Below are 13,462 nucleotides of genomic sequence, written 5' to 3'. Positions count from 1 at the left end.
TATGGGCTGAATGTTGCTGTCTCCCCAAAATCTTACATTGAAATCCTAACCCCTGAAGTGATGCTCAGGAGACAGGGCCATTGGGTGGTCATAAGGCGGGGGGGGGGAGCCCTCATGAATGGGATTAGTACCCTTACCAAGGAAACCCCAGAGAGCCCCCTCAACCCTCCCAACACGTGAAGACACTGCAAGAAGGCAGTTGTCTATGACCCAGGAAGCAGGCCAGGGCCTCAGCAGACACCTGCAGTTGCCTGGATCTCAGATTTCCAGCCTTCACAACTGTGTGAGAAATGAATGCTGCTATTTCTAAGCCGCTCGCTCTATGCTATATATTCCCTGCAGCAGCCTGAATCGACTGAGAAACTGAGGTTCCACAGGATTTGAGTCTCTGTCCTACACTCTTAAGACCCTTTGTCTTCTTTCTGAGGCTACAAAGCCCTAATATGGAATGTAACCCCATGGCAAGGCACACTTCTCTTAAAAGGTGAAAATCAACTGCAGTTTTTGCAGTATGCTCAACCACCTGCAAAAGCTAAACACCTAATGGTTTCAATAAGCAGAGAACAATATTCTATGTGTGTGTTTCATTAGACAGCAAGGCGCTTGGTTACACCAGCAAGTTTATGGACAATAAGTAGCACCATTAAAAGAACATAAACTATTTTCTTAAAATGATTGTGTTGCAGGTGATTTAATAGAGTGTATCATGTCGATTTCTGTTTGTGGGGAAGTAATAAGCAATTAAAATCTGGCCTGATCCATCTTTAACTAGAAGCCTACATGAAAATCAGGCAAATCCCCTCTGGGCAAGCGTTTGGTGGACTCTCGCAAGGCAAGAGCTGCGGAAAGCAAGAGCAGAGTGTGAGACCATCAGCTCAAGCCTCAGACTCAATGAAGGCCTGGAGGGGTGATCACCTTCCTTGCGACCCTGCAACCACCACTCCTTCCTTCTTTTACCAGCAAGCAAAGACTGGTCTTCAGTTGTTAAGAGATGCTGGGAAGGCTATAAACTGAATGTTTGTGTCTCCCCACAAGTCTTATGTTGAATCTCTCACCTTCAATGGGATGCTGTCTGGAGATGTGGTCTTTGGGAGGTATCAAGGTTAGAGGAGATCATGAGGGTGGGGTCTCCAGGATGAGATTAGTGCCCTTATGAAAGAGACCCCAGAGCTCTCTCTCTCTCTCTCCCTGTGTGCACATAAAAAGGCCACTCACAAATCAGGAAGTGGGCTCTCCCCAGAACTCAACCCTGCCAAGGTCCTAATCTGGGATGCCCATCCTCCAGAACTGTGAGAAAATCATCTGTGTTGTCCGAAACTACTCCACCCTCTGCAATAGCATTTCATCATGGTCACCTGAGTTAACAGTTATAGAAAGTGTCTTTGGACTGTTCTCAACTAAGAAACAGCTCAGAAACCTCCTGACTCCACAAACTGTCTAAAATAGAAAGAAAAAGAAAAAGAAATGGTTGACATAAAGATTGTGAAGGCAAAAAAAAAAAAATTACAGGAAAACATCGATAGATACATGTGAGAAAGACCTCACAAAGTTATGTGTTTTCAGTCTCTGCAAAAACATGGAGGACTCTACCTTGATTTCTGAGTATCCAGAAACATGAAAGCAGGTGGGGTCTCTAAAAACCTATTGACCTCGGGGCACCTGGGGAGCTCAGTGGTTAAGCGTCTGCCTTTGGCTCAGGGCATGATCCTGGGGTCCTAGGATCAAGTCCCGCATTGGGCTCCCCACATGGAGCCTGCTTCGCCCTCTGTGTCTCTGCCTCTTTCTGTGTGTCTCTCATGAATAAATAAAATCTTAAAATAAAATAAATAAAATAAAATAAAATAAAATAAAATAAAATAAAATAAAATAAAATAAAATAAAATAAAAAATAAAAACCTCCTGACCTCAACGACCTACTTAAATTTCTTAGAAAAGCAAATATGACCATAAAACTCTGACTACAGATTGAATACTCAAAAAACGCCCATCATTTGGGGTAAGGCTCAGCAGCACAGCAAATTCACAATCACTCCCCATTTTCCAGAGGAGGAAAGCAAAGGGACTACCCGGGGCTCTGCAGCGAGGAACAGGAGTGCAAGAAGCTAACTTGGACCTATGTTGGTTCCTATTCTGCTAGCTCCCTCAAGCTTGAGGGTAAACATCCCCTTCTAGGGGAACAAAAATTACCGTGAAGTCCACAGACCATATTCTTGTGCATTGGGTAGATCCCAGAGCTATGCTGGGTGCTAAATAACAGAGCATCTCCACTTGATCTGACCCATCTTCAAAAACTCCCCTCATATATCAGGGTCAAAGAGGACAGCACAGCCCTGGCCATTTTGGGGGTGTCTTCACAACAGGCCCTCCCTTCCAGATTGGCTTCCAAAGCCCCATCAATTATTGGGCTCCTGGAAGGATGTGGCTGATTTCCTCCCCCTTTTAGACACACCCAACTTTCTATTCAGTCAATTCATTAGACAAATATTCGCTAAGCAACTACTATGTGCCAGGCACTGCTCCAGGCATTGGGAGAGAGAGGGGAAGCAGACACCGATGTTCAGTTCAAGTGGCTACAAAAATCCTCTTGGTTCTAAACAAAGCAAGGTGGGGGGGTTGGCCATGCCATATCTGGAAAAACAGACCCCAACAACGGGACATGCTTAGCAACCCAGTGGAACACAAAGGAGGCCCTCATGCCAGAAAATCACTACATGGGGGCAGTTTGCCCTCCACCCAATACTGAAGGAAAGAGACAATTCCAGGCCCAGCTTATAAAGTTGATTTAATTCATGGGGGGGAAAATGAACCTTCGTCTTCCACACACACACACACTTTTTTTAAGCCTCCCAACGTTAGTATAACGGAGAAGGAGATTTGGCCTGGGAGTTTGGGCACCAGAGTTCCAGCTGCAGCTCTGCTCCAGTGGTGTGACCTTGAACCACCAAGTCTTTTTACCTCTCTAGGCTTCAGACTCATTACTGTAAAACGAAGGGGTTTGGAATGATGCCTGAAATAATGTCAGTTAAAACTCTGCCCCAATGACTTCATTCTACTTGTACAGGGCGAAACTAACTGGAAACAGAACCCCTTCTGCAATGTTCTTGCACCACATTTTTTTCCTCAAGCAAAAACAAAAACAAAATAAAAAACTGAAAAACAAAAACAAAAAAATGGTCACCAAAGGTGACCAAAAATGGTCACACTAATGGTCACCAAAGGAGAGATGAGGGGGACAGGGAAAGAGGTAATGGGGATGAAGGAGGCCACTTGCTGTGATGAGTCCCGGGTGATGTACGGAAGTGCTGACTTGCTGTATTGTACACTTCTTGATGAAGCCTGAAACACTCAGGACTTGATCACCTCACATTTCACCACTTCCTGTTCCCTCACCCATTCTTCACTGAAGCAGGATTCCACCAACACCTACATGCACCCTGTTCAGCCCTGGGTGGGAAGCCCCAACCTATTTTCTCCGATATGTGCACAGTGACTGTAAGCCTCTCTGGAGGATGGCATAAAAGCAGCCCCCTCTCCTAGGGTTTTTGAAAACTAACTGCACTTCCTATTTCCCATTTCTACCTTTATCGGTACTGAACAGTTGAAAAATATCATGCCCTTTACAGAGTGGGAAGATTCAGTAGAACTGAAAAAGAACTATGGTTCATTTTAGCAATGGTGGCAGTCAGTGGGGCCACACAGCCAAGCGGGCATGGGGGTGGGGGTCACATGGCTTTCTCTCATGGTGCACCCTAAACATCTATCCTCTCACCACTGCCCCCACACCTCCAAATCTCCCTCTCACACTTAACACTTCACATTTAGTTCAGGGTTTTTGGGAGTAAGAATAAGAGCTCATCTTTTTATGCAAGTCTGAAGTTTCATTCCCACCTATATTTCAGCAAAGGAAAAGAGGAATGGGTACTACCATGTAACTTCTAGGTTACGCTGGGTCTTGAAATTAATTTACACAAACCCAAAGTAACTATTATTATTATTATTTTATTATTGTAAATAATAGGCAAATTATAGAAGCAGCCTGTGTGTCCACTGACTAACGAATGGAATATATATATATATATATATATATATATGTATATATATATATATATATATGATGGAATGTTACTCAGCCATCAGAAGGAATGAAAGCTTGCCATTTGCAATGACTTGAATGGAGCTAGAGAGTATTATGCTTAGTGTAATAAAATCAGTCAGAAAAAGACAGTATTGTATGACTTCACTCATAGGTGGAATTTAAGAAACAAAACAAATGAGCAAAGGGAAAAAGAGAGAGAGGCAAAACAAAACAGTCTTAACTCTAAAGAACCCACTGCTGGCTACAAGAGGGGTGGTGAGAGGATGGGGAAACAGGTATGGGGAGGGGAGAGTGCACCTGTCATGATGAACCCTGGGATATGTACAAAAGCGGCAACTCACTGTATTGTCCACTTACATAACACTGTATGTTCACTAACCAGAATTTAAATAAAAACTTTAAAAAATAATAAAAACATGGGTAATAATCATCACCCTGCATGTTGCTCTGCTAAATGAGCCAAGAGAATCCAGTTTTCATCTTGTAACTGCCACATCCGAAGAACTAAAGGCCACAGCTGGAGTGTCCTTTTGCCTTTTATTTTCCTCTGCCCTTACAAAGCTTCTCTTGTCAACAATTTAAATGTTGGGAAAATAACCTCTTAACGATGAATGCCTTCTCCACATACTTTAAGGAAACCCATGAATTCTTCCATGAAATGGAAAACTCGTGTCCAGAAAATTACTAAGACAAGTAAATGCAATTTATTCTTATCTTATAAAGATATTAAATGATCTAAAAAAGAGAGAAAGAGCTCTCCTATGCAAATATTTCCCAAGTTTCTATGGTGACACTTTCCATTCTTGCTTTTGAGTATGAGTCCTATGACTTCACAGCAAAGGAACATTGCACAGAACCTAAGAAGCCACTAATAATCCTTCGCTTTGCTATAAATGTTCACACTGGCAAATACAGGGATCTCCTAAAATTTATAAAGCAATTAAGATACTAAGCTAAGATTTATACACCCAACTTCCCACACAAAGTAAATTTCTCCTGCTAGGTTATGAATCCCAAGGCAAATGTGAGCTTAGATCTTTTCTCAGCACTGACAGGCCCTTTGTTTGTCATCATAGTCCAAAATTACTCAGGGTATAAATGGATTTCCTGGCTGCTTCTCAAAACGTTGACAACAATAATACTAATAAAATACCATGTTACGTGTCTATATGCCTGTCAAACTCAACACAAATGCAAATACATGACATACAGAACCAAGAATTTTTTTTTCAATTAAAGCCCCTGAGTGACAGAAAAGGAAAAAAATGTAACTCCTCAGTTTCATGTACTTGAAACTAGCACTGGCAACTAATAGGAAAGAAAAAAAATCTCTGGCAATTTTAACAAATGATTTGGCTCTTTGCTTCCAATATACCTGGTGTAGTTGATCAGAATGAGAAACAGCAACTTCTGGAAGAAATTAATATTTCTACCTTGGCACCTTTAATTCTGTAAGGATCCAACTTTTTTTTTTGTTCTGAGGATACCCATCAAAAGGTTTGTAAGGCCAGTAGGTGCAGCAGGGGGAATGGGAAGAAACGAACACGGGGCCTAGGAATTTGAACTACAGCACATCCCCCTCTCCAAGCTCGATGACCTGGGACAAGTAGCTTAACCTTAGTCTCCAATTTTCTCTGCTGGAAAAGGAAATATTCACACCAAACAAGGAACACTTTTTTGTAATCAAAACAAAGGCATAGCAGATAGAAAATCACCTGGCACATAGTAAACATTCAAGAATGGTTAGTTTGTGAACGGTGAGATTTTTGCCCAGTGAGGTATGTCAGGAAGCATAATGCACTGTCTTATCCAGTTAAGTCTGTGGAAAGTCATTTGACGGTGCCCTTGAAGGTAATTAAAATCCATGACACGCCAGGAAAAACGTATGATGATTTTCTCTTTGCTAGTTCCAGATCAGGACAGATTATATGATGATATGCATTTGGTTGGATATTCAGATGCATGGATAGATGGATGGGTGGATGGAAAAATAGGTGGGAGGCTAGACAGATGGAGTAGATGCATAGGTGGATGGATGGGTGGTTGGACAGATGGAGGGAGGGATATAGATGAATGGGGATGGATGGATAAATGAATGGATGAATGAGTGGATGGACCATAGAGGATATATGGACAGACATATTTTGGAACCTCCTTCCAAGACTGTCAAAATTCCTAAAAAAAGGGGGGGGGGTATGACCAAGCCCCAGTTCATTGTGTCTTTCATTTGTGAATCAGTGATTCCAGGGGAGAGAGATCAGCATCACCACAGCTTCCATGGTTTTCTCCTTTTAGGACACTATTAACTGAGGTCTTGAGTTCTAGTTTCCATTGAGTATTCTGAGGTTAAAATGCTTCATATTCACGTACACATACCACTCTCCAGAGACACATCCTGGAAAATACCACATCTTTTTCCAAAATACTTCGCAGCATCAAAAGCTTTGGCCCTTACCTGAAGGTGGATCCATTCTGTATTTATTCTCTTGACACCAACCAACTGGTCGAAGTCTGTAATCCAAGTAAAACAACCACTGGTCATAGGATTCAGTGTCCTCCAATCCCACATAGCGAAGGCGTAATCTTCCTCCAACATTTTCAATCACACTAACTATCCAGTACTGAAAAGGGCTCTGAGAATCCTGAAGTTCTATTAAGGAATCAACTGTAATGAGGTCTATAGGGCCTTTCCCTCGCAGAGGCTGTTTAAACAGAAGCAAAACTCCTTATTTTAAACTTTATTTTAAGGTTCTCATGGAAACAGATGACAGTTGAAGATAATATTTTTTTCACACCATCATCCAAGCTACTGGCAAACAGTCTGGTGTCTCCCTCCACCCCCATCCTCATCCCGCTCCTTCCACACACACGTTCATTCCCCCCAGCCCTCTGTCCACCAACAAGAATCATAAGTAAACAGAACATAACAGTTTGTGCTCGGTTCTCAACAAACAAATCACCCTTCCCAGATAAAACTGCATTTGTTAGAAATAAGCATGCTTTTAAGAAGAGTCACACCAAATTGGCCTCCAGCTAGAAAATATGTGGTAGCTAAATGTCTATTTGCCCATAGACGGTGGGGTACAGACTTACCCCGGGACTCAACAGACATTCATTCATCTTACAAAGGCTACCACACTAATGATTAAGATGCTCTCATACTTTATGTGAGCAAAGTATGAATATGCATACATGACATGTCCAATACACATTAACGATCAGATACATCAGACAATTATGTAAAGTTATTTCTACACTTAACTTGATTATTGTTTTAGAGAATATATACATATATATACACACACACATATATATATATAATTACTGCCCCATATAAGCAACCTTCTCAGCATATGTTAGCACTTGAAAAGGGTATTTGTTCAGTCAGCCTTGTAGGCAAATATGTTTTAAAAAAAAGAATGAACAGAGTAATACAAGGGGTGAAGAATCATCATTTTGGTCTGTTAACCAAACAAATTAGGAGCCATTAAGATACACAAATATACCAGGCAAAAATCTTCACAGAACAAAACTGGATAATAGTATGTTAGACAGCAGTGCTCCAAAAGTCAATGTCATTTATAAGAGGAGGGAAATGCACAGTTAATGTTAAGAGAATAATGATAATATCAAAATCCACATCGTATCCTTGTTATTTAGTATGATTCCCCCTTTTGATGGGGGGCATTCCTCAAGCAGATTTGGTGACTCGATAATCATTTATGACAGTACCATGTTCCTTCTGTTGTACAATATACAGTAAATATTAAAATGCTTTATCATAAAATTATTGTCAAATGAACATTAAGATTGCATATTAAATGATGTTCTCTTCAATACCTTAAAAATAAAATAAAAATAAAACCACACTGAAATACGATTGATCAGGTCCCCTCTTGTTTTCACAAGGGAGGCTAATTCAATTATTACGTTAACGCACGTGTGTTATCGTCAGGTTACACATCCAGAATGGAATTGTTAACGAGACCATTTATCATCATGCTCCAAGACTACAGTAGAGCACATCCAGGCTTTGTGGTCACCTCTACAAAACAGCTATCCTCCGGGATTTTATTTACAGTCACTAATCTAGGACAGAGGCTTACACGCACAGGATAGTGGGAAAGATACCCTAATATAGTGATTATTTACAAACATGTTCACACAGAACCAATTTTTCCACGTTATTGATTGTACCACAGGTGAAGATGTTTCAGTGCCATGAGACTCATTAACCTAAACAATTCAGGGAGGAACAAGAAGTTAGGCTCTCTGGAGAGAGATATCCACATGTACACATGTACCTGCTGAAGGATATAGGCAAAGGTGCTCATGTAACCGTGAGGCTTCAGACACAGAATAGCTGAATAACAACAATACATACACCTTCTAGAAGGTTGGCAGGTGCTGTCCGGGAGCCAGTCAAATCACGAATGAGGAACTCCGTCCAGTCTGTGTACTTCTCTTTGATTGCTGGCAAGACAAAAGAATGGGGGAAAAAACACACACACATGCACATGTTAGCACAGCAAGGGATGATCAGATAAGTGTAAAATCACGGCACTTTTCTGTATACATGTGTTATTTCCACATTTCTCTTCATTTTAAGCACCACGTTGAAATGGGGGCAAGAAATCTGTCCACGAGGGGTAACTTCATGTCTACCACGTGCCTCAGTTTTGCTGGGCATGGGGGAGAAGGGGGAATTAAAGAATATGGGGCCCTGAAGTTTGATAATCCACCCAGAAACTTCCGTGGGCAAAAAGAAGGGATCGTGAAGCACAGAATTCAGGGAGGGTCCAATAAGGAAGAGACCAATGAGGAGCAGAAGAGTCAGAGGACAATTCACAGGCAGAACAAGAGTGATGGGCTCTGAATTACACAACAGGTTTACACAGGCAGGTGGAGAAGAGGAGGAGGGATTTTTTCCGGATGGAGAGGCACCAGCTGAGGAGCCTGCCCCAGGAGGGAGGAAGCAGGCAAAGGCAGCGCCCTCATCACCAGCTCTGGACGCTGCAAAATGACAACGACTCCGAGCAGCAGCCCAGAGAACCAGGGTGCACACTCAATAAACAGGAAATCCCTGCATAAAATGAATCTGAAAATAGTATAGGGGTTTCAGTGGAAACAAAAGGGGTTGTTGGGCACAGACACCCAGGTGAGAAGCTGCGACAGCCCTCTGAGTACAATAGTGATGGGGCCCTGAACAGTTGGGACCACTCTGTGAACAAGGAAGGAATGCACCAGACCCATCTTTGGAGAAAGAAATTTCAGATGTTGGAAGCCAACAATCTCCGAGTGCTTAGACCCCCAAACCTTGAGAAACACATTAACTTCCTGGAGTATCTCCCAAATCACAGATCTCCAAAGGCTTCCATAAGTTATATCCACATCCAGCAGAGGCCCTGAACCTTCCTGGGGCATCACAGGGTTCAGGAAGTCAGCAACAGAGGAGAAGCATGGCCCAGATTGCTGTCTACCCAGTCTGTGGGCCACCTGGAGAGCCAGTAGGCCGGTGAGCACTGCCTAGAACACATCCAATACTTACCCTTTGTGAAAGGTTCGAGACTCAGGTGGTTTGCACATCCCCTGTGTTCTGCAAAGGCATGATGCAACAATTCTTTGCCCAGACCTCAAGGAACAGAGTTATCACAGAAGGAAACCAGGCCATAATGGTGTAGAGGGAAAGGCAAAGTCATGGCATGAGGGCGACCTGGGCGCCATAGCAGGCTCTGCCGAAACTGGCTATGACTTTGAGTCATTTACCCAATTTATCTTATAATTTCTCCTCATTGGGATAACGGTGCTAACATTTTTGCTTATGGGCTGCTATAAGGATCAAAGAAGATACATATGTCAATGAAATATAAGCATCCCGGGCACATAACACACAATTGGTAAGTAGCAGCTTTTGTTTTGTTATAAGTGTGTATTAATTATTACACTACACTACACTCTTGCCAAATACTTATTGTTCATTCCCTCAAACTCCAGGCTGAAACTATGAACACGTGCTGGCATGCCTGCCAACAGAAGGGGGAACAATCGAAACACCTGCTATTTGCCTCGCACCTCAGTCAATATCCCTCTCTTACCCATTAATGATCATAAGACCCTGAGAAAAAATCCAGTGGGAGAATTCAGACACTGTAAAAGAGATCCAGACAAGGCTGCAAAGTCCAGCTTTATGCCATACAACATCCTGACCACGGCCCTGCTGAAGAAGCAGCAATTTACTCATCATCGGCTTCTACCACCAAATGTTCTTTCTCAAATAAAATACCATCTTCCTCATTTTCTACACACGCACTCAAAGGGTAATGCATGTATTTGGGGCAGGAAGTGTTACTGTGTCCTTTTCCAACATTAGAAAGCACAGCAATCATCTTTCAATGCTATATCTGTTTCTAAATTAGTCCCTTGGTTTGTACTAAATGATCTGTGTCCCTCAAAATTCTTCCTGAATCCTAATGCCCGACACTGCGTTAGGAGGTGGGCTACCCTTGGGAGGTCATGAGGGTGGAGCCCTCCTGATGGGGTTACTGCCCTTATAATGAGACATCCCCACTCCGGGAGAGCTTCCTTGACCTTTCCACCACCATGTGCAATTACAACAGGAGCGCTCAACTCTGCACCAGGACGTGGAATCTGCTGGTGCCTTATCTTGAACGTCCAGCCTCCAGAACGGTGAGAAATAAATCGCTGTTGTTTACAAGGCATGCAGAGTGTGATATTTTTGTTGTAGTGGCTTCAATGGGCGGAAACAGCCCTCCAACGTGCCCACAGTTCCTGAGGGAACCAAAGGCAACGGCATACGAGACAATTGAATTAAAATCTGCATTCACCTTAAACTTCACAAGCGTAACTATAACTTACTCTGTACCTTGTGATCATCGTTAACAGTGCTCTGAGGGGGATGTTTCTAACTAATTTTTCCCAAGTTCATAGAAAAAACAAGGGTCAGAGCCAGCCTCAAACTCAAGTAAGCAGATGCCAAGCCTACCAAGAGTCTTTCCATGGGAATCCAGGATTCTCAAAGCTTTTGCAAGGAGAGAAATCAGGAATGAATGTAAACCCTAGGCACGACAGAGATAATATGAAAATCACTGTCTAACCAAAAGTTCCAAGAGGACAATATACAACTGCACCCAGTAAATATGCATTTCATATTTCTTTTTTAATGATTTTATTTATTTATTCATTGAGAGACACACAGAGAGGCAGAGACACGGGCAGAGGGAGAAGCAGGTCCCCCCAGGGAGCCCGTGGGACTCAATCCCAAGACCCCAGGGTCACGACCTGAGCCGAAGGCAGACGCTCAACCACTGAGCCACCCAGGTGCTTCTGCATTTCATATCTCTTTACAAAAAAAAAAAAAAAGGCCTATCAGCATAGCCAAGTGAAGGATGGACCTGAACTTGACAGACTTTATGTCCATACCCACTGCAAGAATAAGGTTCAATTCTTCACTTAAGGGTTGATTTTAACATCCACATAATCAAAGTTAACATTTAAGTTAAAAATTTTTAAATATGCCATCACCCTATGAAGACATCATGCAATGTTGAAACTGGGCTGAGTCACAGTGAGAGAACACTAGAGATAGCTCCGAAATTTATACTTTGTGAGCCTTCCGTTCCAGAGGCCCTATAACTATCTATTAACGACTCTACACGAGGCTCTGAAGCAATCTTTTATGCGCCATAGAATATCTGGACAAATTACTCTACCTGAAAAATGTACCTTAGCTGTAAAGATGCACCAACAATTTTTGATCAGGAGGTAGAAAGGAAACAGTTCTCAGGAATATCGTTACATTTAAAAGAAAAACTGTCAGTCAACATTTAGTTTTCAAAACTCTAAATGTTCACATGTAAGATCTATTACAGAAAATTCTGCCATCTATTTTTTTAAAAAATTCAAGTAACAAGTCTACAATTCTCAGTCAATGGACTTATTTTAAGTAATATTGAATTCAGTTAAATTTTAGTACAATGAAAAAAAAATTTAGTACAATGAAAATTGCCCAGAAATTCCTTAGAATTCATTGCAATAGAAGCTGATCTTATTTTCCAGGGAGTCTCCATAAGTCTCTAATTAGAAATTTTAAGACTACAGATGTTCATTTACTATAGAACATCTCTCTGCAAAGACTCAAAGTCAACTAGCATGGATATCGAACAGAACAATCTTTCCCAAATAGGATAACCAATTTTTTGCCCAATGGTCATTCTCTTTTCCATCAGATCAAATTCCAGAAAACCTACCACCTGCCACATCAGATGTGAACTCTCCAGCAAGAAAGACACAGTTAAAGTGAAAACAAAGTAGATGGATAAAAGTTTTTCCATAACGCTGTAATGACTTCCTCATGTTTTTAACTCATACAGAGACACTCAGAGACACTCCTGAGAGTTCAGAAGAAGATTCTTTATTCACAAGAATAATTAGGGGCGTCTGGGTGGCTCTGTGGTTGAGAGTCTGCCTTCAGCTCAGGGCGTGATCCTGGAGTCCTAGGATTGAGTCCTCATCAGGCTCCCTGCAGGGAGCCTGCTTCTCCCCCTCCCTATGTCTCTGCCTCTCTCTGTCTCTCCTGAATAAATAAATGAAATATTTTTAAAAATAAAGAATAAAATCAGGATCTTTGTGCAATCCTCTCATGAACATGTTTTCAAGGTTCTACTCAGCTTTAATATTATATAAACTCAGCAGAGGTAATATATATACTTTATCCAACTTTGCTTTTTTTAAAAATCCAAGTCACATTCCTCACTTTAACACCTCATTGGGGGGAGAAACCCACATCTCACTCACTGAAGGAAGGGATCATGAACACAAGTTTCAGATAAAGAAAACACATGCGTGCGTACACACACTTCTTATGAAGACATTCAGAGGTGGCCCCCAAATCCCACAACAGCATTATGGGGTTTACAGAGCTGTCTATAAAAAGGGATCCCTGGGTGGCGCAGCGGTTTGGCGCCTGCCTTTGGCCCAGGGCGCGATCCGGGAGATCCTGGATCGAATCCCACGTCGGGCTTCCGGTGCATGGAGCCTGCTTCTTCCTCTGCCTGTGTCTCTGCCTCTCTCTCTGTGACTATCATAAATAAATAAAAATTAAAAAAAAAAAAGTTTAAAAAAATAAAAATAAAAAAATAAAAAGGGTTCCAAATAGGGGCTCCTGGCTGGCTCAGTCGATTGAACATGCCACTCTGGATCTCTGTCTGGGTCATGAGTTCGAGCCCCACATTGGGTGCAGAGATTTTTTTTAAAAAAGAAAAGGGGGATCCCTGGGTGACACAGCAGTTTAGCGCCTGCCTTTGGCCCGGGGCGCGATCCTGGAGACCCGGGATCGAATCCCACATC

The 13,462-nt window shown here is 42.1% G+C and overlaps 1 protein-coding gene across 1 annotated transcript in view; it reads right to left on the bottom strand.

Moving 5' to 3' along the window:
• The window catches only part of SFMBT2 (Scm like with four mbt domains 2), a 212,536-nt gene that overhangs the window by 104,008 nt on the left and 95,066 nt on the right, over positions 1-13,462 (bottom strand). The window contains 2 exon segments of the mRNA XM_041767770.1: positions 6,552-6,798; positions 8,481-8,569. Coding sequence (XP_041623704.1) covers positions 6,552-6,798; positions 8,481-8,569 — 336 coding nt within the window.

Source organism: Vulpes lagopus, chromosome 8 (assembly GCF_018345385.1).
Source record: "Vulpes lagopus strain Blue_001 chromosome 8, ASM1834538v1, whole genome shotgun sequence".
Taxonomy (NCBI): Eukaryota; Metazoa; Chordata; class Mammalia; order Carnivora; family Canidae; genus Vulpes; species Vulpes lagopus.
Note: the sequence above shows the minus strand (reverse complement) of the source record. Positions and strands in the feature narration are given on the sequence as shown.